General features: G+C 38.7%; 1 protein-coding gene across 4 annotated transcripts in view; it reads right to left on the bottom strand.

Annotated features, from left to right (window-relative positions):
* LOC132021743 (glycerophosphocholine phosphodiesterase GPCPD1) overlaps positions 1–25,695 on the bottom strand; it is a 68,343-nt gene that overhangs the window by 35,840 nt on the left and 6,808 nt on the right. For 2 of the 4 annotated variants that reach the window (XM_059406569.1, XM_059406571.1), the window contains exons 1-4: positions 17,989–18,187; positions 12,675–12,751; positions 9,441–9,537; positions 5,189–5,273 (exon numbers count right to left, since the gene is read on the bottom strand). In XM_059406569.1, the coding sequence (XP_059262552.1) occupies positions 5,189–5,273; positions 9,441–9,537; positions 12,675–12,723 (231 nt within the window). In that variant the 5' untranslated portion in view covers positions 12,724–12,751; positions 17,989–18,187. Of the gene's footprint in view, positions 1–5,188; positions 5,274–9,440; positions 9,538–12,674; positions 12,752–17,988; positions 18,188–25,695 lie in introns of those variants that run through there. The other 2 variants (XM_059406570.1, XM_059406572.1) reach the window with 2 other exon arrangements.

The raw sequence follows: 25,695 nt of genomic DNA, 5'->3' as shown, positions 1-25,695 counted from the left end.
CATGTGCATGAGTAAATTCGAAGAATAAGTCTGACAAAAAGGGAACTACCATCTAGTTTTTCTCTTTATGCCCTACAGTTCAAAAACTCATACAGAGTGAAAACTAATACTGTCTTCTGTTATCAAATTCTCTTACTAAAAGGGAAAATAGAGCTTTATGCGTTAACATCTACAGCGATTTAAAAATAAAAATAAACTGTCGACTAAGATTCTCTATGTATACCTAAAGGATTGAACTACTAACTAAATGCTTCCTAATTTTAATTATTTAAAAAAAAATCAACTTAACTTGTGTGCCAAAATAAAACTATTAAATACATAATTTAGAAGCAAAATTTCAAACTGTAACATTACAAGGTATTTTATATTTCTCTTCACATCTTCAGAAGACATTTAATAAAATACAAAGAAGCAAAAAGAAAACACAAAAGTCATTCATTATCACACCACTTAGGGATAATCACTACTGATATTTTCATACATAAATCTTCAACCCCTTTCCTAGGCATATATTACATACTCTTAAAAAGCACAGAACATATAAGCTCTCTATATACACTGTGTATGCCTTTAGATGGTATTAAATACTCTTCTATATCATTTTATAGCTTTCAGTATTAATAATAATGTGCTAAATGATAATCATGTATGAGAAAAATTAAGCACATTAAGTAATTAAATGCAAGAGATATTCTACTTAAAAATAACCAGAGGTTGAAATTCTTTTTAAAACTTGCAAACTTCTGAACTTTGAAAACTAATATAGCATTTGCTATTCATTCAAATCATAAAGCAAATAGGATAATTATCAAATCCTCATTTTCTCTTGCTGAATAACTCCTTGTTTTAAGGGTTCAACTTAGAAGTTGGTAAACTGGGCAGATGTTTTTAAAATTTTTTTACTGTGAAACTGCTCATCTTAAATATAATGAATTTCATTTCCTTTACACTAAAACATGGAGATAGTTTTATTCCTATATCTGTTAGATGTTTTTTTATCATGACTTTCCTGTCACATTTTTTTGAATTTCTTAAACATCAAACTTTCTGATCCTCAAAAGATACAATATATATGTTAAAAAAGGAACAATGTTTCTTAGCAATAGACAGTATCCAGAAAGATCTAACCTATAATCTTCCCCCATTCCTCTCATGTCCCCTGCACATCCTCCTTCCCAAAAAAATAATCCTCTTTGTTACAAAGATGGTATAGCTAGCTCTACATTGTTACAGAAGTTACTAAACAAAGGTGACTTTAAAAGGTGCCAGGAACATAGTATTAAATACCAACAACGATAAGAAGTGGACAGAAGAAAGGAGAGTTTATTTTTGTTTTTGTATCAATTCAGTGTCAGGGGATCTTTACAAACTGTTGACTACAATATCTACATCTAATGTCAGAATAGCCCTGTGGCTAAAATATTCGGCAGGAAATATATTTTAATAGTATTTTAATAACTCTACCCTCATCTGTTTTAGTAGCAAACCCACTCACAGCATAAAACCACCTAGGCTTGAACTGAATGGGGCATTCGAGGAGCAATCCAAAGAGCTGATTCAACAGATGACTTCTAACTGGGTATATAAGCGTTCACATTACAAATCATGTTTATTCGTACAACAAAGTGTTAAAATAAAAAAAAATTAACCAAGTTTTAAAATACAGTTATCTTTCAAAATGGTACTACTTTGTCAAACTTTAGAAGGTAATCTTAAATTTTAGCTTACTGAACTTCTTAAAAAATATTTAAGCCCTGAGCACTGGGAAATTTAAAATCTCAGTAATGACTCCAAAACCTGCAATCCTTTTTAACAAGCTAAATGTAATAAACTCATTCTTCAAGATCTTAGAAAAAAGAACAGTTTCATTCCATAAAAGGCTGCCACAATTTTAAGCACTTTGGAGTCAAGTGCAAGGTGGATCTTTGAAGAAAAAAGTAACATCATCAGTCTAAGACATTATTCCATTAATAGTATTGATAGAGTTGTTTCACAATTTAACATATATTAAATCAGTTGATTGCTAAAATGTATGTTAAATTGTGAAACAACTCTATCAATACTATTAAGCATATTAAAAAAAATACAAAATAATCTATTTCTGCAAAGAAAGAAAAGTATAATGACTGCTTTCGTAAGCAGTGATCAACATCACTGAGCTAGCTATATCAAGCCCTGAGAGAAACAACATGTAGACCGAGGTTTTTGGTCTGTTTTGTTTTGAACAAAACATGTAGCAAAATCATCAACTAGTCAAGTTGTATCACTGCTTTCAAATATCATGAAAAATAAAACTTCTAAAATTTTACTGTTGTCTTTCCACATTTTGAAAAAAGGGGGGGCATGTAAAAGGGGCTCTGAGGAATTTGCATCTATGATGGTAAGGCCACACCAACACTCATTTAAAAATAACGATTTTGAATAAGACTAATAAGAAAAATAGTCACTTATGGGTAACTAAATTTGGAGGTGAAGAAAGCTAGGCAGACAGATATCTGTGAGATGGTTCAAGTCTGAGGTCAACAGCTGAGGGTATTTAGCATCCAGAAGAATTTCATTAAGAAAACCACTCAGCAAAATAAGATACCTGGGCTATTCTATAAATAAACAATGATCTGCCTATCACAGATGACTGATTCTTTTGTTAAAGGATTTAAACAAAAATCAAGGGAGATTAAGAACAAAATAAGGGTTTATAACAAATCTAATTATGAGTGAATGTGAACACCTATAAAAATTAGAAACAGAAGTTACTAAAAAATAAAGAACTATTTCCACTGAAATGAAGGGAAATCAAAGACAACATTATTATAAATTGGCTAACATTTCATCAGGTTACATCACTAATTCTGCCCACAAGTATAGAAGGATGGACATGGACTAAAAAAAAAAAAATGTTTTAATTGATGTTCACACTGAAAAATTTTCTCTGGTGAAGATGTGAAACTAAGGGACCATCTGCAGCTCCCATCTGTGTTTTCATTCCAAGATTACCTACAACCTTTGTTTGCTATGTTCAAGATAGTATTTGATTTGTCACCTGTAAAATTATTTTAAAATCAACATATTAACACCTCATTCTAATTCTACAGAGTGGAAGACAACAGTTAGTTATAAAAAGTTAAGTAAAGGGACTCTTATAAGCTAAAAAGAATATGCCAGAAAGAGCAAAAAATGAGAAAATACAAATGGTAAAATTTTATTTATTTGCAATAAAATTTTCACAATGGAAGGGACCTAAGAAATCCATGGTCCAAGCCCTTCATTTTATAGGTAAAAAAACTAGAATATGAAGGTCAATTGACAAGACCTAAGATTTTTAGCTTAAGCTCTACTAATGCGTGGGTAGACTACCTCAGCAAAATTAATCTTATTACTCATTTCAGGCTTTTCACTGTTTCATAATTACTTTGCTTTCCTATCATTCTTTATATTTATAAAATATATATTCCAATAATTTCATTTTACAATTTAAGATTCTTTGCACATTAGTTTTATCATTTGACAATGCACAACTGAGACAAAGTTTCATAATTATTTCTATTTAAAATTGTCATTTAAAGAGCGCCACCAACTTTTAAAAGAAAAGAAGTGTCACTTTAAGCTGGCATGTGGAAAAAAAAAACCTCTAGCTATATGCATGGGATTTTATGTATCTATTTACTCTAGTCCATGAAAAACATACTTACCATGGCAGCCCCTGCATCACACGGTACATGTGTACACGATACAGAGCACCTACTTAAAGAAACACACTCACCAACACATACTGTAAACTTTTGCAAGTATTACAAGGGGAAAAACTTGTTTTTTACTGTAAGCAGACTTCTTGCCAATTTTTTCAGAAGGCAGTTTGGACTGATTTGCTGCTTTTGGTTACACTTTAATGAAGAGGGAAAATACTGTAGGTTGGCTTAATTTATCTATGTTGACAATAGTCTTACTTTAGAAAACTATGCCCAAAGGATTCATTATGATTTGTCTTGTCCAAATGCCCCTTTACGTAAAATTTAGTTGACTTCACGTATTACAAATTTCACATACCAGGATCCTCAAATTAACTTTCAATGTCATGAGTGCTATGACCTATTTATCACTGCACAACTGTTCAATTTAAACTGAAAAACTCTGCCACAATGCACAACCCTTAAGCCAAATAAATGATATTAAGTCATTAAAATGAGACTATTGTCAAGACAAGCCAACACAACGATCAACCATAATGTAATTTTAATTACTGAGTATTTACAATATATTGTTGGAATAAGAAACGTAATAGGTGCAAAAGACAGCTGAAGTGGCTTTGTCAGTTTTTTCTTTTCTATAATGGTGGCTAAGAGCATGAGGTAACAGTGGCTGGTTGCATTTTTCACATGTAACAAGTATTCAATGATCCCAAAGGGAAATAAAAATTTTAAAACGGTTTAATCCACGTTTTGCTTCCTAGATGCCTGCCTAAACCCCTGCTCACATGCAGCCTAAGTGTACTCAAAGATAAAAATCTGAAGGAAAAGAATCCTTTCAGGAAATAAGCATCTTTAAAATAAGAGGGAAAGAATCAACTTTTTTCTTTTCCAAATATGAAAACAATCCCAAAATAATAAATCATTGTGAGCAAGCAGATTAGATTTAACAGATACTCCAAAGGCCTTCAGAAAAGATCCTACTCTATCAACACCATGGTTGAAAAAAAAAATCTAATAAGAGGAATTACTTCAGTTCTGATAGGAGTTAAACTCAGCCACTAAGAGATGGCTTTTATGAAATAATTTTTTAAAAATAATTACTCACTTAAAGCTGGCTATATACTCCTTCAAATGTATTTATACCACATAAGAATTAAAAAATGAAACAAAAAGAAAACCCTTTTAACTGGTTACTTTACAAAAGTTAGAGAAAAAGCACAGCTACTGAGAACACTCGTTTATCATTAAAACCAATCTCATAACAAGAATACTGCAGAATATACTTACTATTAGTCTTAAAAATTCCACTGCAGACATCGTCTGCCTCTGAAGTGGCTACTTGCTTGCTTTTTAGCACTAAAATATCATTAATCTAGAGTTCGGTTTCCCTTATTTGATCAAAACAAACTCACATTACTTTCAATGTTTCCAAACTTAAATTAGTTGCTTTTGAAAGAAGTAAGTTTGTTAAAGAAACTGGAAACGAGATAAAGAAAACATACCTTTGGTTCTAGAAAGCACCCTTTGAAGTAGCGATACTGAACTGATACTCCTCTAGTGAGTACAATGGTTGCTTTCCACAACATGCTGTGAGGAAAAGAGCAGAAGCATTAATATCAAAGTACAATGCATAGACTTCATAATGCATAAAACCCCTCCAGCAAGGTCTGTGACCAATACCACTTGTTTATTCCTACACAGAGTTATACTCCAGGGCGACCCTGCATCAGGCACTGGGAACACAGTGAAGAGTAAAGCAGAAAGAGCCCTATCTTCAAGTAAATTGCTTTCTGGTGAAGGGAGACAAATAACCAAACATACATAGAAAGGGCTATTTGACCTTTCTGACGTGACAGCAAGTTTTGGAGGAGAGCCTCAATGAGGAAGAACAGTCTGAGCGGAGTCCTATGTAATGAGAAGGAACCAGCCACACAAAGACAAGGAGAAGTATTTTAAACAGAAAAAGTAACACAAAGGTGGAAGTGAGAGTCAGAATCTTTTCTGACTTTCCACTTAGAGATGTTACAGGGCTGCTAAGAGGCTTTGGGGCTGAGGCAAGTGAGTTATATTCACGTTCCCAAGTGTCCCTTGTCCTGATTTCTTCCCCAGCTTCTGGCTAATCCCCTGGCCAAACAATTGGGATCTATACCTTACTTGTTTCAACTCAATGTCTTGCTCTGAACTATGCTATGCTAACATAGTCTACTGCTATTCTAAAGCTTTGACTCAAGTGAAAGCAGTGACTACAACTCATGATTGTAACTGATTTTTATTACCTTCTAATCACACACCAGTGGTATCCAAAGTATAATCCAAGGACCATGAATATCACCCTGGGAGACTGTTAGAAATCCAAATTTTCAGGCCACACCTAGACTTACTATAGAAACTCTGGGGGAAGAGTCCAGCAATCCGTAATTTAACAAGCCTCCAGGTGACTCTGATGATGAACACTAAAGTTTGAGAGCCGCTGTCATAGACCATTACCCAAACATTAATTCAGCATGAATAGTTTAGTGAATAAACATCAGCTCCAAATGTTCTTCCATGATACCAGATGGCTAGCACTGTTTCCCACCTGGCTCTGCCAAGGCAGGCTTTAGGGCATTATTTTCACTCGGACTCAATCCTGGGTTCCCAACAAAATACCCACAACCACCTGTCACCCCTGGTCAACAATTAGATTAATCTAGTAGTAATAAAATACATATGCCCTGGTTCCACGCTGAGAAACTATGATTCCAGAGGTCTGGGTGGAGCCCCGTCATGTGGAGTTTGCATAGGATAGGTGAAGAGGGAAGACTGGCTGAGGGCCACTGCTGTAAAGCAAGACCAGCAAATGCTCAACACAGGCGCCTGTACTACTTTTCTCTGTTAAGACTCAGAGTCCTTTTCAACACAGCATTCCAGGCACACTCTACCAACTCTAAGGTGAAATTATTTCCCATCTCTGCTACAAAAAATGGCAAATTTCTAGTACTATTTCATTTATAAATCGTTCAGCCAGATACTGTGAAGCCAACCTCAGATGTGACCAGCAGAATTAGCAGGAAGCTCTGAAAATGTATGGGATCCCTCTCTCATGCACTATTCCTCATTCCCCAGGGGTAGGATCTAGACATGTGTATTTGTTAAATCCCTCACAAGTGAGTCTAAGTGAGCCCTTGGTTAAAAGAGATGTAGAGAGCAAAGCAATGAGTTTTTTATTTTACCTTCCTAAGTAAATGCTGCAAAGTTAAAAATGAACCGGAACTGTTCAATGACATCAAAAATGAATATAATATGATGAAATTCAAGAAAAGTCAGGAAAGAGGGGCAACAAGGCTTAGTACACCTGCTTTATTTTGAATGCCCTCATATCCTCCCCCAAAATACCATAAAATCTACAAGAGCAAATAAAACCACAAGTGACCCACATTTTCTGCATTACTAGGAAACAATACCACGACTTTCAAATTATCTGTAAGTTGAAAAAAAAAAAAATCCTAACAGAGCTCTTGTCACTATAAGCCTACAGGTATGGAGAAGCTTAAGAGACTCTGAAAAAGAGCTCTGTACAAAGGGCTTAGATGCACAAGACACTGAAATCCAAATAGACACAATTTTAAAACACAAGAACTGTGTCCAAGGCAAATGTTTTTTGTATCCTCTTGTATCATCTACTTCCTTTCTCCATGTGAAACACTGTTTATCTGCCATATGTCAATCAATTACATTTCAGTGCATGTCAGCAAGGTAAAGTGGCTGGTCCCTTCAAGTTATGTAGTTAAGTGTTATCTCATCTGTTCACATAACTTTGATCAGGCTAGCTGAAATGGACTTAAGACAGGTGACAGTGCAGCTCAAACGTTCACAGCAAGGTGTGTTTTAGGAACAAGTTCAGAAAGGCATAAGGTTTTACTTCAGACAGCAGTGGCTGAACTGAAAATGAAGGAAAAAAATAGCCACTTGAAGGGAATAAACATTTCATTCCTCTGTGATTCCAGTATTATCAACTTCACTTATAAAAACAGCTGCGAACTGGCTGAGAAAATATGTCCCAATCATGGCAAGGAGGAAAAGGATGTTCTATAGACTTTTTTTTTTAAGATTTTATTTATATTGTGAGAGAGAGGGAAAGAGCACAAGCAGGGAGAGCAGCAGGCAGAGGGAGAAGCAGGCTCCCTGCTAAGTAGGGAGCCCAGTGAGGTACTTGAGCCAAAGGCAAATGACTGAGTCACCCAGGTGTCCGTTTTCCTTTTCCTTGATTTGTGTTATGGTACTGTATTTGTTATTTTCTTTTGCTCTGTCATCAGTGCTCCTCAAGCTATCTGCTGCAAAGGACCAGTTTTTGTTTGCTTGTCTGTCCTGTAACCAACACGTCTGATCTATGTATCTAGCACAACAAGAGATGAGTCCACGGTGACATACATGAATGCCCTAACGATCTCAAAGTGCTATAAACATTTCTAAATGCTTGCTCTTAATTTATTTTTCATATTATGCACTGATTATTAGAAAAACTAAAGTTGTTTTTTTTTTTTTTTCCCTAGCACTGGCCCACAGGCCACATTTTCAGTAGCCATGCTCTACATGGAAAACAAGTTGAGCTTAATAATATGTAATCTGGTGTTTCTCCCTAGGGGCACTGCATGTATCTGTATACTGTTTAAGATATCCTCTCTCCTTACCTCCCACATATACATCTTGACAACCCATAATGCCCCAAATATCCCTAATATTCACTGATTTTGTCCTAACCCCTTTACAATGCAGATGAGGTAACCCAGGCCTAGAGAAATCAGATCTGCCCAAGACTGCAGTTAACTGTGGAACTGAAACCTGCACCCAGGCCCTTCTTTCAACAGTGCAATGCACCAATACACCCACACTAACTTTAGCATTCTATTTAATGTCAGTTGCAAACTCATTTCAGTAGATTAGCTAAAATACCTGTTTCACACTCTGCTCTAGAAAAATATTTTATAGGCTAAAGAAAAAATCAGATATTTTATTAAGAATATGTATGGAGAGGGGCTCAGGCAGTTAAGCAACTGCTTTCGGCTCAGGTCATGATCCCTGGGATAGAGCACCACATTGGGCTCCCTGATAGGCAGGGACCCTGCTTCTCACTCTCCCTATGCCCCTCCCCCTGCTTTCTCAAATAAATAAAATCTTAAAGAAAAAAAAAAAAAAATAGAATTTGTGCCGAAAGGCACCTGGGTGGCTCAGTTAGTAAAGTGTCTGCCTTCAGCTCAGTTCATGATCTCAGGATCCTGGGATCCAGCCCTGTATCAGAGTCCCTGCCCAGCAGGGAGCCTGCTCCTCCTTCTCCCTTTGCCTCTCCCCCACCACCGCTGGTGTGCTCTCTCTCTCTCTTGATCTCTCAAATAAATAAAATTAAAAAAATAAATATATATACCTATAGATAGATAGATGTATCCATATATATAAATATATATTGAAAGCTAAAAGACAATACCTTAAAAAAGCTTAAAAAAATAAAAAATAGCAATATAATCCTGTTATTCAGAAATATAGTGGTAACTACCAAAAGAACCAGCCAAAAGTTGAAATGGTTGAAGTGGGAAACTGAGAAACAGAGAAACTTTTTTTTTTAAACAACCAACTTTGTACAACTACTTCATTCTATGCACAAGCAAGAACTATCATAAAAATTAAAAGAGAAAAACTACATGAAGGTATCTTAGAAACCCTCCACGTTTCTAATCTGGGTGTCACAATCATTCTGTAACCTTTTATTACCCTTCTTACCTTTCACCTGTCTCATTTTCTGGAAGAAGAGCCACAGCATTCTGAGGACTCCAGTTTCCCAAAGCATCACAGCTCCCACATATGGCATAAACTTCTCCTAAAGAAAGAGAACAACCAGTTATAGTGGGCTAAGTGAGGAAATTTCAGACTGTAGTTTTAGGAAGCCAAAAAAGAGCAGTCAGTTGCACTAGTTCACCTAGATGCAGAGCCCCCACTAGCAGAGATGGAGGCGCCTCACTGAGACATGTTTCAGACCTAGGTACCACACCAATACCTGACTTCTTAACTTGACCTAACTCTACAGAACCAAAACCAAAGAAAAGGAGGGATGGATAGGGATGAACTTACTTCATTTGTTCAACCACTTAAGTGAGCTAATAACAAGCACCAAGAAGACAAAGTGATCATGCCACAGTTCCTGCCTTCAAGGCAGCTTCTGATTTTTTTTTTTTTTTAAGATTTTATTTATTTGAGGGCGCCTGGGTGGCTCAGTGGGTTAAGCCCCTGCCTTCAGCTCAGGTCATGATCTCAGGGTCCTGGGATCGAGTCCCGCATCGGGCTCTCTGCTCAGCAGAGAGCCTGCTTCTCTCTCTCTCTCTCTGCCTGTCTCTCCATCTACTTGTGATTTCTCTCTGTCAAATAAATAAATAAAATCTTTAAAAAAAAAAAAAAAGATTTTATTTATTTGACAGACAGAGATTACAAGTAGGCAGAGAGGCAATCAGAGAGATGAGGAAGCAGGCTCCCTGCTGAGCAGAGAGCCCAATGTGGGGCTCAATCCCAGGACCCTGGGATCATGACCTGAGCCGAAGGCAGAGGCTTTAACCCACTGAGTTACCCAGGCGCACCAGGCAGCTTCTGATTTAAAAAGGCACACACTAGGGGTGCCTGGGTCTCTCAATGGGTTAAAGCCTCTGCCTTCGGCTCAGGTTGTGATTCCGGGGTCCTGGGATCGAGCCCCGAATCAGGCTCTCTGCTTGGCAGGGAGCCTGCTTCCTCCTCTCTCTCCGCCTGCCTCTCTGCCTACTTGTGATCTCTGTCAAATAAATAAATAAAATCTTAAAAAAAAAAAAAAAAAGGCCCACACTAAATGCAAAGAAGCATTCTAGAGAAATAGTAACCAATATTTTCCAGGAACTCAAACAGTGGCTATTAAAACAAACTAAAGATTAAGAAAATTATCAATGGGACAACAACAACAACAACAAAACTTCTTCCAAAGACTTACTGAAAAATCAGTTCTCCTTACTAAATAATGACTATTGTTTTATCTGAACGCTTCTCATCAATAGACAAACCAAAATACAACTGTCACCTGTATTTGCTGAATTATACGCATTCAGCAAAAGTCTACAAGGTGCCTGGGTCGTTTAGTCAGTTGAGCATCTCACTCTTGGTTTTGGCTAGGTTCATGTTTGGGTCATGGGATTGAGCCCTGTTTTGGGTTCCACACTGAGCAGGGAGTCTCCTTGAGGTTCTCTCTCACCCGGTCCCCCGAGCCCCCACCCCAGCTTGCACATGCTCTCTCTAAAATGAATAAATCTTTAAAAAAAATTCTTGGATAGAAGTATGGAGAAGTCTTTGACTTACACAGTGATATATTCTGAATTACTATTATTAAAATTCGTGGAGAAAAAGATAATGAACTGATGCCAAGTGAACAGTGCAAGAAAAACTCCTCCACATTCTGAGTGGCTTTTACGCACTACTCTAGTAAAGCCAAAATTGTAGTTGGCTTTAACTGCCCTCATGAGCATTTTTTAAGGTTGGACTATCTAAAATTTAACTGAAATTTCAAATGCAATAATCACTCAGGAGTTTGGGGGGTTCTAAATACATGTTTGTCAAGAATGGAGTGGTTATATAGAGAGATTTCACGTTAAAATATTCACCAATCCTTTAGAGCAACCAGATTTTGTTTTGTAATTAAGTTATCACTACCTTCTCTGATTAAAAAGAAAGATAAAGGCTGTTGCTAAATACAAATATTCATTCCCAGAGTCAAACACACTGCTGTGCACACAGTCCTCTCTTACATTCACGTCCACCACTATCTTCCCTCTAGTCCTTGAGAGTAAGACCTTGCCAAGCTCACCCTTTTGGGCTAATTTTGTGGTTGGTCCATATGCCTGACATGGCCAGCTCCTTCTACCTTAGGTTGTCTATGTACAATTCCCTGAAAGGGTATGATACAGCTCTGCAGTCTTCTCTCCACAGAGAAGGCTACACACTGGACTAGAGGTGAGCTCTGGACCTCAGTGAGTCAACTTATCAGCTGACTAGCAATTTTCAATCTGCAGAATCCTGCCCAGAAATGAGAGCTCTCTACCAGATCATCTTGGCTAAGAATTTGAATTGGGACAAATATACACTCCGTCAGCCACTCTGATGGCTGCTAGGCCAAAGACGTTGGACATACAGAGTTAATCATTTATTTATTCCTTGAACATGTATTTACTCCTGCTCTGAGTCAGGCACTGTGTTAGGTGCATGCACTCAGCATGAAAAAATAGTCACATTTTCACAGAACTGACAATCTATCCATAAACACAATTACTCAAATAATTCCATAAAATCTGTAGGTACTACAAAAAGTCCTAGAACCCTTAATTTCACCGGAATCCTAACCTAGCTAAATGCAGGGCTGGAGTGAAGCAGAGTTAAAGGGAAGAAGGGAGGCCACAGATCTAGACAGAGGAAACAATTTTAAGAAAGGCCCAAAAGAGAGAAAGAATGTAGCAGATTTGAGGAACTGGCCAGTTGGTGAGTATATTAAATAAGGAGATACATGCCTCAGGCCTGATACTATTTTGATATGCTATTTACCCTAAAATTACTTCACACTGTGTTAGCAGACAGCAAAAAATACAATCAGCCAAAAAATTTACAAATAGGGAACAAAATTATCTTAACCAAATATTTCACCAACTTCTTGCACTGGCAAAATTTCCCTCATTTTCATGGTACTTAAAAATCATAGCCCATAGTCTTCATCCTGTGCAAAATTAAATACATTCACAGCCTTCTTGGAAAATATGAGACTAAGACATTTACTGTTTGGGGAAGTATGTTTTTCCTTCTTATTATACTCCAAGCACATTTCTGAAATCAGAGAAGTCCTAAAGATATTTTCATCTAAAAATGAGGCCTACTGTAATAACAAATAGCATATTTAAGACAAGGTGGGGAAAATACTCATTTAAAATTTTGTTTTAAACTAAAACTTTACAATACCTGGTAAAAGAGTTCCTCTTATCTCAAAGGTAACCTGAGAAGGTGTCATTCTGATGGATTTATTTTACAATGTTGAGCTAGGAAGAAAAAGAGAAGATGTCATTTAAAATACATAAAAAACTTAGCTCTAGATAGCTGCCACCAAGAAACAAATTAAAAAATGAAACAAAAAAACAAAAAGAAATAAATCAAAACTATGAACAAAAGATTTCAGAAAACTTACATAAAGGTTGAGTTATTTAGGAAATACCTAGAAATATTTAAGACCTAATATTAAAACCTATTCTGTGTGTACGGACCAGAAAAAATGCAAAACAAGTGTGTCCAAACACTTTTTTTAAAGGATTTAAGATTTTGTTACAAACTTTCTCTTCTGATAAGCAGCTGTTCCAAATTCGACCTATCTTTCACAACCAGGTTCATGTTATGATGGAGGGGGAAAAAAAAGCCAAACAAAAACAAAAGCAAAAAACAACTGCAGATAGAAAAAACTTGGCTCAAGAGTCTACTTCAGTAAGGTTACAAATTTAATAACAAGGAAACAACTGAAGAACTTAAGTACCATTCACTGAAACAAACTAGTCATGTTCTGCAACAAGATGCAGGTTCTGCTTCTAAGTAATGTAACTAATAACTTACAAAAAAAATCCTCCCCCATAAACCACTCTTTTCAAATTTTCTCTGTATTAACCATAGGACTTTCATTGCTCTAGTTCTGTAGACTCATATTTAAAGTCTCAACTCCGTGATCTATTACCGAACCCTGTTGATTCTAATTGATCCTACATACATGACTTTCTTTGTACGGTCTGAATTTCATTCAAAATCCTAAGTATTCTAAGCTATGTTTTGGATTCTGTATTCCTAATAATACATTTTATATCAGTTAGAATATTCTTCCTCAGGGGCACCTGGGTGGCTCAGTCAGTTAAGCGCCTGCCTTCTGCTCAGGTCCTGATCCCAGGGTCCAGGGATCCAGCCCTGCACTCAGCAAGGAGCCTGCTTCTCTGTCTGCCTGCTGCTCCCCCTACTAGTGCACTCTCCCTCTCTGTCAAATAAATAAAATCTTAAAAAAAAAAAAAAATTCTTCCTCATGTCTCTGACTTGGAATTACTTCCATTACTAACAGAAATCTAAACCCTTAATCCTTGATTTCTTATTCACATTATCTCCATAGCTGATTTTTCTGTTTCTTGGTTGTTTTCCCAGCCAAAACAATCTGTTTACCACTCCCTAATTTAAGTACCTGAGGGAAGATAACAGATTTTCTTAAAAACATGTACAGTATCAATTCGAAAGAGTGCTATATAACTTATATATAGGAAGAACACATACTTGACACAAAGAGCAGATTCTACATAACTTCTCCAAACCCTCCCCCAAATTTTGTGCCCCAATTCACCAATATTCCTAAACCAATTCCAATGTCTTTACCCTGCATTTCATTAAGTTACCAGCTTAAAGGTTATTTGTATTTCTACATTATTTTAAAAACCATAAAGTAATTTTTATAGCTATTCATTCTTCTATTTCCCCTTTGCTCCCTTTCCCTCTCCATGAACACATACCCAACTCCGCAATGACCATTCAACCAACACTGCTGCTCAGGTAACTACACTTCCAAGTCAAGGTAATATACAGCAGCAGTTCTCACTGGAGACAATTCTGCCCTCCAAGGGATATTTGGCAATGTCAAGAGACCTTTTCGGTTGTCGCAACTGGGAGTGATACTGCTGGTATCTAGTGGGTAGAGGTCAACAGAGCTGTTAAACACCATGTAATGCACAGAACAGCTCTTCACAAATAACTGTCCAGCTCCAAATATCATTAGGGCTAAGACTGAGAAACCTGATCCACAGGGACTGCTATGAGGGCCAAGAATCCAGACTCAATGTTTGCTATGAACTATTTATCATCCCCCTCACATCAGTGATAAAATGTAAATGTTGAATATTCATATTAAACAAGACCACCAGTCAATGTGGTTTCATATCACCTGAATACAGAATTCCCTATTTGTAACTCTACCATTTCAGTTAGAAAACCTAAGACTGTGCACTAGAGAAAATCCTGTCCTTGATCAAAATAATTTGTGTCTAAGAATAAACATGATCTATTTAAAGCATATACATCCAGTTCTAGCACTGCCAAAGAATGTTCTAAATCTAAAAATAGCTGTAGACTATCAACCCCCTCATTAAGCAATCATTATCCAAGTATCTTATTAGCTCTCCTTTAATATGACATCTGATAGGAATCAGAGTACTAATTCTAAGAAAAGGAATTATTTCCCTTCTAATAATTAAATAGTTCACTTAAACACCACACTCTAACATTTATTTTATGTTATATGAAGAAACCTCAAGACTAGCAAAAGAGCTTGGCTTTTACATAACTGAATTAATTTTGAGACACAGCAAAAAGCCCCATCATCTAGCAAAACTGCTGAATAACCAAGCTTAATCTCAACCTACAACTTCTACTTTCACCCAGTATTTACAGTTACAGTTTTCAGCAAAGGACTACATAATCTCATCTGCATAATTACACAGTTGCTACAACTATTTTATGATCAATTTTAAATATCTATTTTAGCCAATTTTAGGGAAATCAAATGTAATTATTCCTATGTATTAAAATCAACAACTGGCACAAAATTACCTCTAAATTTCTACTGCATTAAATGGGAAACTTTTACAAATTCAATTGATTATTAAAATTGACTTTCATTCTTAAGTTTGCTTGTAAAAGTGGCTATTGTAACTTGGTAACAGCTATAGTAACAACTGCAGTAAATGTACTGTACAAACTACATACACAAGCACAAAAATACCTCCCCCCACCACCACCAAAAAACCTTCCTGGATGTCAACAAAGCATCATTTTCCACTTGAATTGCCAAAAGTCCTATATTCTGGCTTAATTTCCTGCCGTCTTCCTCCCACAATTTAATACCATACCAAATAAAAGCCTGGGGGCTGCTCCTACACCAGTTTACTTGATTGTGGACAGAGGCCAAAATTCTGGTGCAGGATTGGCATGCATAATTTTGGCACCCAGCTACCACCAAGACAGTAGTGACAAAGTAAAATACTGTCCTGTTGTGGAATGCAAAGTTTACACACCAACACTTCCTCTTCTTTCAAACAAGCCAAAAAAATCATCATCATCATCATCCCAACTTGGACTGGGGAGGTCTTCCAGATATAAACAAAACAAGAGTCAGATGAAAAAATCTAGCCATTTTCATGTACATGAGCTGATAGTAAATGTAATTCAACCAACTCAATTTGTTTTATATATAACTTCCATTTTGTGCTTTTTGAAGATAAATATCAAACAGGATTCTCATCTGAGATTTTGAGTAGCATCTAACTGTATTTTAGCACTTTTTTTTTAAAGAATTAAGCAATCAGTAAAGTGTGACATTGTAATTTACATTCAAGAAATATTTCAGAGTTCACACTACCTGCTGAAATAAATTCTACTTTATTTTTGTGGTCAGAGAAACTATCCCAACACATGACCTTACTGGTTTACCAGCTTGAGGAACAAACGGGGTATTTAAGCAAACCAAGGTACAGGAACATTTAGTTTAGAGCTAAATTGAGAGCACAGATATTTTTAGCTAAAATGTGTTTTTCTGGCCAAAAAGAACATCTCTGTCTTCCTTCAAATTTTTTCAAAGAAAAAAGCCATTTCCAAGTCTTGCTTTTTCCTAGACTCCAGCAGCTTTGGTTCTCATAACTGGCTGGCTATAAGGAATATATGAAATGCCTACGTTTTCCTGAGTTAATTTCTGGTCATCCTTTTGGAGGATCGTTATGACCCCACTATTCTGACCTCAGTATACTTGAGCCAGTATTTTAAACAAATGTATGCAAAAATGAATGGATTTTCATAAAGAAAGCATTTCTGGAGATTTCACTATTCCTGGTTCAACTTTCTAAGCAATGCTGTAAAAGTTTTCCAAATGTTTTCCATTTCACTTGGTCTTGATATTACTTCATGTATAGTTCATATACTTTCCCTGGTTAGGTTACATACAAGGATTTGATTCATCAACCTACTTTTTGTAGGTATCAGATTTTACTCAGTCACTATGAGATTTCTTTTGTGGTCATTATTTTTCTCAACAGAACTTTCCTAAGTCTTATTTTGTCCAGAATACTGGTTCTCCCTAGTTCTTAAGTCCAGAACAGATTAGGCTGTGTGCAGTTTTACCTGTATGCTTTATCCTGAATTATTTGTATCCAGACCATCAGGAGTTGAAAAAAGGACTGTATTTACTTGTATTTACTTCTTAACTAAGTCACAACTGTCAAAAATGTAGCAAGAGGGAGAACATGAAGAGGTAGAGGAAAGGGTAGTTACGCGGCATGAATAGGGAGCGTCAGAGAACACCATGAAGAAAACATCAAGTCTAAACATCCTGCTTGGTTCCTCTCTTTTTCTATGTCGGCACTACACGGACTTCACAGCTGCCTCAAAATGAAAGAATTCTCTACAAAAAATTCATGACTGAATTCATGAACGACTTCCTTTATAACCGGGCAGTGGGGCGAGAGGGGACTGATGAAGCCCCTAACTGATCGAGGCTTTCCCCCAGCAGTCACCAAGGCTATCTGCAGAGCCTTGGGCCAAGTGCAGTTTGGGAGAGAAGATGCAGATTTCCCAAAATTGCATGGAGAGCAAAGATGTCTATGGCTGGGACCTCTCCTTAGGATAAGAAGGGACTTCGGGTTTTTTTGTTTTTTTTTTTTTTTTTTTAAGAATAACTGAATTATACAAGCATGCCTTCAACTATGTGGTTAGGCAATTTCAGAAAATAAGCAGTTGCCAAAACACTATGAATTACGCATGGACAGAGCGAGTAGGGGTAGGCGAGGGGCCAGCTGCGGGCCAGGGGTGCACGAACCACTTCAGTGGCAATTTTTGTTTCTTCGTTCCCGAAGTTCGCGTACTCGTGGCGGTCGTACGCTCTCTGCATTCTGGCACAGGGAGAATCCCGCACTTGACAAATCTTTCGGAGGGGAACTAAGCATCAGGCAGCCCAACGGGATCGTGGCAGCAAACAATAAAAGTGGAAACAGGTAGAGACTGCCCACCGACGGACCGGCTCGAACGTCCAGGCCGCTGTTTCCCGGCGGGGGGGGGGGGGGGGGGGGGCCGTGCCCCCGGGGGCCGGGGCACGCTGCCCACCCCTCGCCCCGCTGCGTCCCCGGCCCGGCCGCCCTGACAGCTCGGCCGCCACGTGAGCTGTCGCCGCGGCCTCCGCACCGAGCGCCGGACCAGGCCTGGCGGCCCGCCTCACCTGCCGGGTCCGCGGGTCCGCGCCGTCGTCGTCGTCGCCGCCGCCGCGCTCGAGAGCGAGGGCCGCGGGCCGAGAAGCCGGGCACCCGCCGTCAGCGCCTCGCCAGCGCTCCCCCAGGCAGCCCGCGGCGGCGCCGAGCGGCAGGAAGCGGCTCCGCTCAAACCGGTTTCAGCTGCTCCAGACCAAACCGCCAGGCCACCCCGCGGGGCGGGGTCGGAGGGGAGAGAGGGCGGGGCCTGACGTCACGCCGGCGCCTCCCGGCCAATCGGCGGCCGCGCGCAGGGGGCGGGCCCGCGCGTTCCTGGAAAGGGCTAGCGTCGGCGACCGGGGGCGGTAGGGCATCCCCGGGGTCTCCCCCGCCCGTGAGTGTTTTCCGCAGACCCGGAGCCCGGCTAGATGTAGCGCCAACACCCGGACTGGGGTATTAGACGCATTCCTTGGTCCCCAAAGCCGCCTTAGGACGACCAAACGTGGAGGCCCCAGCTGCAGTTTTGAATCACATGTTTTGCCGTTCAAAAGTGAGGGAAGATAGCAGGCTTAGTGTTTTCTGGGAACTTACTTTCGTTACAAAACAGCAAGCACATTTGGACCAAATCTTTTAAGTCGAAAACGAAAATTGAGTGACGTAAGATGTTGGAGCGTTTATACTTTTGCTACGCAGACTCTTACAACGCGGGCAGCACCACCTGGGAGCTGTCAAAATTGCACTCCTAGGACCTTTTCAGACCTGCCTAACCTAATTTGCATTTAACAGGACGCCCGCATTGTTTGTATGCAAACTGAAGTTTGAAGGAACTTTTCCGAAAGCAAGACAGACCCTCACAGACCCTCTCTGCAAATGTACTTTATGATTTTGTGAAAAATCAACCATACCAAAAAAAAATTTTTTTCTCTCTTTTGAAGGTCCCAGAAAATTAATCAGCATTTACCACTTACCTAACTTCAAGTGTTACCTTCCCAGCGTCAAAGTTAACGTCTGGTTAACCTCTAATATAAAATTACGTTATCAATATTTCATTTAAGTGAGATCCCGAAAATTAAAGAGCCACCTTTTTAGTGGGTGTCAAAGAACTCTTGCAGTAAGAGATAGCTCCCAATTGCGAATTGGTTGAAATGGGCCTACTAAAAAAAGCATTTGTATTAGATAAACACTAGATTTAGAAAGAGTTTCTAGTTTTATAAATCAAAGCACTCACAACCACTCACGACTCACAGCTTGATATTTCAGCTTGGATGAGATCCCACAGCATTTCTGACACTGTCACCCATTCAGTTACTAAATAATTATTAAGTGTATGCTTTGTGCCAGGCATAGGATGCAATGGTTTTTTGATGGCACTCCTTTTAATCCCAAATTTCTTTTTTTTTTTTTTTTAAAGATTTTATTTATTTACTTGAGAGAGAGACAGTGAGAGAGAGCATGAATGAGGAGAAGGTCAGAGAGAGAAGCGGACTCCCCATGGAGCTGGGAGTCCGACGCGGGACTCGATCCCGGGACTCCAGGATCATGACCTGAGCCGAAGGCAGTCGTCCAACCAACTGAGCCACCCAGGCGTCCCATAATCCCAAATTTCTTAAAGAATTAAAATTTCCTCCTAATTATGTACCATTATCTGCTCAAGCCTGCTGTTGTACATTTCCTAATAGCTTGGAGTTTCATTTCACTATTGTTAGTCATACTTCAGTGATGGATTTCTTCCCTGCCAGTTTGCTTCCCTTAAATATTTATAATAGATCTTTATTTTCCTGTGATCACCACTTAGTCAAGCCATTATTTGTCTGATGTTCATAGTTCAAGTTGATGGACCAAATCCATGTTCTTTCCTTAAATCCTATTGAAATTATAGAAGAATTATACATATTTGAGAGATGTCATCAGTGGGTTGGAAGCTGAGGAACTTCTTCAAGATTTAAAATGAACCAGTAGCATTAGATGATAGGAAGAATAATGAGAACAGAGAAACATGGACCCATACAGGGGAAGAAGATACTCCGGGAAATGCCATTTTACAAAACTTTGCTTAGAAACTCTTTAATAGTGCAACATGCAGATAAGTGGCTGCCTTCAGCTCAGGTCACGATTCTGGAGTCCCAGAATCCAGTCCCACATCAGGCTCCACACTCAGCAGGGAGTCTGCTTCTTCTTCTGATCCTCCTTCCTCATGCTCTCTCTCTCTCTCTTAAATAAATAAAATTTTCAAAAAAATTAGTGCAACATATTTAGATTACAACTTATATGAGATATTGAGATACTGAAATAGAATATAGAGAATATATTCTTTCCTCCTGTCACTTCTGTGGAATGTTACAATTTTTCAAAAACATGGTTAATGAGGTTAATTAACTCGTAATTTCCAGAGGGGCTCCATATGTATTGAATTTTACAAAAGATTAACATCTTATTTGATTACATAATGAAATAGGTTATCTCATTTGCCTAAAATCAACACGGCATGATCTCACTTTATACCTTAATTTTTTTGAAGGTGGTAATGTCCCCAGCTAGACTTCAAGATCTGATCTATACAGCCTACCTGCTTGTACTTGTTTTCGTCTTATATTTTCCCTTAAGTTCTTCCTTCCAGCTTTCCTCTCAACTCAGGCAAATGAAAACCTGAAACCACGCCTTAGGTGATAGCAACCGCCTTAACAAGTCTTCCCTGGCCCAGAACACTCAGACCCTTTGAGCTAAATCCCAACTTTACCCTGTGCAGAGGTACCATGGAGTGATCGATGGAATGACCTACCATTACTTTTACCTCATTATAATATTAAAATGTCTGGCCAAGGAGGAGCCTCAGCCCCATTTACAGGACATAACAATGTGCCTATAGGCATGTTTCTTTAAGGCCCATATTCTACCTTACGCCTGACCCTATACATGCTGACAAGGCGTCCCTATCTAAATATTCATCCTAACCCTAAACATAAGGTACCCATTCACCCATTCTTAGGGAGTCATGACTTTGGAAGGTGTCCTATATCATCTCCTTATTTGCTGCAAATGAAGTTTTTTTTTTTCTTTGTGCAACAACTCACGTGGTGTAGTTTCTGTGGGTCACCAAGAAACAAACTAACACAAGCTTGGTTACAATAATGATATCGATGGAAAAGCTCCATATTTCGAGGCCAGACCTAGACTTGAATTCTGCCCCTCCCCATCTCTGACATTTTGAGTATAAATAATCGTTTTTCATAATGGGGACATCTTCAATTTGATTTTGACTACAGTAAGTTTTCATCTATAAATAAGGTATCTGTGGGTCCCATTGTGGGTCACTAACCATCCCCACAGAGGTGTTAGCTCAAGTTTTCATATTTAGAGTAATAGGATACTATCTGTAAATGACCAATACATTGGTAAAACCCGATATGATGAAACAGTCTCTGAAGAAAAATGACCACGTGTAACATAAACATAATTACAACTCTGGAAGGCATCTGTCTTATGGGCTCTAGGAATGAAGACGTTGTAAAACTAAGAAGTACGAGTTACATCAGAAAATACTGAACTGAGCCATTTTGTTTTTAGCCTTTTCCACTTATTATTTTTTGTCTTTCCAAATGCCTCTCAGTCTCATACATTCTGCATTAAAATGGACTCCCCAAGGGAATTCCCATTACGGCTCAAATTGTCCAACAGCGACTGGCTACCATTTTATTATTTTAGTGAAACTATTGATGACTGTCCACAGAATGAGCTGTTGTCCTCTGGGCATATCCTTACTTTGAACAAAAGGACTCTAACAGCACCACTACCACACAGCGGCCTCAAAATCCCAGCTGCTCCCTCCTGGCTGGCAGAGCGCCAGGGAGCTGGGAGTGAAGTCAGGAAGGCAGAGGTTCTTGGCAATAGTGGTGCATTTATTATGTGAATGATTTAGATGGGGGAGATTAGAGGCAATGATTCTGCTCTCTGTTGTACTCCCAACTTGTTGGCTTACGCCGTACCATTGTTATTTTTCCTATAAAACAAAAATGAGAGTGAGAACTAACACTTGATTGCCTTAATCTGTTATGTCTCTACTTTGTTCTCCTATCATTAGGCTCTCAAGGGCAAGGACTCTGTATTATTGATCTGCACATCCCAGCACAGTGCTTGGCACAGAGCAGGTATAAACATGCTTATAGAAATTACTGAAAATTTCAGGAAAAAGTATGAAGCAAGTGTGTCAATTCCAGATGTGAACATTTAATACTAAGCAATGTTGTGTCTACCCACTGGGGAAGCAGGGACTCATGCTATGGGTTCTGTGGTATGGCTTCCCCTTGCACTCACATCACTTCATCTTAGGAGAGTACTGCTCTGGCTATCAACACTGACATTGAGTTAGATGACATTCTAACCTGCAGTCATGGATGTGTGGCTCACATATCAGTGTTGTTGTTTTAAATTTAGTTGTGAATACACACCCTCATCCAGCATAGACCCCGCCACTCCCTGTTACTCATCCATTGTACTAATCATACATTTCACATGTCCTTCCTGGCCCAGATAGGCCTCTGAGTTTGGATTCCAAGGCAACAGAACAAACTGATTATCCTAGTCCAGCCAGGCTAAAGAGAACCTTGTCTTCTTTTCATGAAAATAAGTGTATGCTGTGGCTACGCTCCTTATTGCATTTCCTCCTGAAAAAGCAATTGTAAGTCCCAACCCAAGGGGCACGGAGAGAGGGTGAGAATCATCCAAATCACTTGGGATTCATCCACCTTATGCAATCAATTAATGTGACTATACATAAAAATGCTAAGCCCTCAAAAATTAAAATAATCAAAATATTTTCCTAAAGAAGAGGAAAAAGACACCAAGGACCTATGAAAGTGATGGCAGTTAGAATTTGGGGGCCATCTTTTTTTTCTGAATATCTAACTACTAAGCTGGGTTTTTAAAATCTGATTAAGAGGGGCACCTGCATGGCTCAGCAGGTTAAGCCTCTGCCTTCAGCTCAGGTCATAATCTCAGAGTCCTGGGATAGAGCCCTGTATCAGGCTCTCTATTCAGGAGGAAGCCTGCTTCCCCCTCTCTCTGCCTGCCTCTCTGCCTACTTGTGATCTCTCTCTCTCTCTCTGTCAAATAACTAAATAAAATCTTATAAAAAATTTTAAAAATCTGATTAAGTGGCCTTCCTTTATTTAATACAGACATCATATCTATGATTCATGGTTAGAGGACTAAATTCTAGCATGTGTAGTCAACCAAAGTCCATCAGAAATGGAAATCATCTCCCTGATGATTTTCTTACCCAGCTAACAGCAGAAATGAGCATTGATAAATTCAACTATTTGGCTTTAGAGATGTTTACTTTACTGAGTCTGAGGAAAGAAGACAGATATTATAGTTTATTATAGAAAAATTCTATAAAAAAAATGGCCTCTGAGCCTGAGAAAGCTTGTCATTAAAATCAGTGGTTATTTCCTTAGGTTTCAGGTCAGGGCCCAGAGAAGCCACTGCAGAGTCACCAAGTCACCATTCAAATCGTAGAATTATGGTCAAAGCAGCACCCATTGTGTGAGGCAAACAATCTGAATTGTTCTGTAGATAAAAACTCATTTTGGAAATTTTAAGGAACTCAAAGACCTAAGAATCCTGCAATAGCCAAAAATCTCTTTTTGTCCCCAAAATAGTGCTGACTTCACTGTGTGCTAAACTCAGCCAAACCAAAATTCCCTCCAGGATATCTATTCATCTATTTAAATATTGTTGGCATATGTTGTCTGGGTTGTATAGGCCAAGTTGTGTCAGAAACTGTATTATTAGGAATCTATGGTTTTAGAAGTCTTCCCCTTTGCTTGCACAAAGTAATTCTCCAATTATATGACCTAAATGCAAGATGGTGATGGTGATGATGATGATGATGATAAGGAGGAGGTGGAAGGAAAGGAGGAGAAAGAGGACAAGGAGAGGAAGAAGAATTCTTAGAAGAAAATGGCTAAGAAGGAGAAAGGGAGGAGGTCAGAAGATTTATTCTCCATAGTCTGCTTCTCGGAATTAGATTCCACCACCTCCCCCAATTTATCCCTTCTCTTTTTAGTACCCCAATGGCTCTCCACCATTAGATAGTTTTTCTTTAGCTAGTTCCCACTACCTCTCCAGTTTTGTTTCTGACCCAAGCCACTTCTTTCATTCCCAGTCATTCTAAAGGATTCAGGGCCTCCTCAATCTAGATCTTTGGCATTCAAGGTTCAATGTGTGGTTTTTGAGCCAGCGGCACGGACATTCCTTGGGAGCCTATTAGAAATGCTGAATCTCGGGCCTTACCCCAGACGTGCCAATTCAAAATTTCCATTTTAACAAGGACTCTAAGGATTCGTATGAACAGAAAATTTGAGAAGATCCCTTAAAAAACCCTTCTTCACTGGCCACCCACCAACCTACCCACTTGAACCAAGGTGAAAATTATCTCCAAGAAGCAATCAAGTGATCTGGTGCTCATCCTGGAAGCATTTCTTTGTAACCACCCTCCTCCCTTCTTCTTAGTTCTTCCATTATGGATGTGCCAAAACTTTCTGTGGGTAAATCTGCCTAAGTAAATGTCCCTCACAACCCGACTGAACTCTATGGAAGGTATTAGTTTCTGGTTTTCAATCTTTTCTGCCCTCCCCCACAGAGACTGTAACCTCCTTGAAGTCAAAAACCTTATTTTATTTTTATTTTGAAGTCCCAGTGCCAAGAACAATGCCTAGAAGATGGCCTTGATGAATTCTGTTGCCTGAGGAAGTGAAAGATTGACTTTTAGAGCCCATCCTATCTTATAATTAGACTCAGCCACTTAAAGGATCATCTAATCTTTAGTAGAGTTTTAAGGGATTTCAGAATCACAAATCTTGAATCTCACATGACTATTTAAATTTGGCACAGGGTTGAGCACTAAACTCTTCTCCATCCTGTTTTCCCCGTACCAATTAGCTCCTGATCCTGTTTCCAGTACAAGAGATGCCCTGAGCCAAAATGAAGCGATCTGTCACCCTACTATGCTACTGTATTGCCACAACAGGCTTACACTGTGTGCGGTGCGTTGGTCTTTGAGGTTTGAGGCCAAATACAACTCTCTTCCTCCCAGGCCTCAGGAGAGTCCCATTTGACTCTGGGTCCAAAGACTTCTCCTAGCAGCCCATGGAGCAGTACACCCAGTCTCTAGTTCTGTGGCCTTCAACCACTTCAGTTTCCAAGAATCCTTAAAAAGGAGGCAATCACGGAAGTCATCTGTTTCTGTGATAAGGGTTTATAGTACCCATTGCTGGAAGGATGTGAGGAAATGAGTGCTCTGGCATGTTAATCCTTATTGAATTCATTGATAACACTTTTTTTTTTTGGAGACTATGTGGATCACAGCTATGAAAAATTTAAGCGTGCATCGTTTTCAACCCAGGAATTGCACGTCTAGAAATGTATATTTACAGAAATACTAATTCAGGCACATAAAGATATACAAAGAATATTCATGTAGCATAGTTTGAAATTGCCTAAAACAAACACCCTCCCAAACACAAAAAACCAGAAACAAAAACCAAAAGTGAACAGTAAAGCAAGGTAAACATCTGGCAATGGGAAGGGTGACAATGGATACTTAAGTGATGCTTATTTATTTGCACATGAAAGACACAGCCACTGAAAGGATCTGATTACTCCTCATGCACCCACTTAGAAAGACGTTCACAGTCTATTTTTAAGTTTAAAAAAAAAATTGTAGCGTGCATATGATGCCA

Source organism: Mustela nigripes, chromosome 7 (genome assembly GCF_022355385.1).
Source record: "Mustela nigripes isolate SB6536 chromosome 7, MUSNIG.SB6536, whole genome shotgun sequence".
NCBI lineage: Eukaryota > Metazoa > Chordata > Mammalia > Carnivora > Mustelidae > Mustela > Mustela nigripes.
This window is presented reverse-complemented; position numbering and strand designations above follow the sequence as displayed.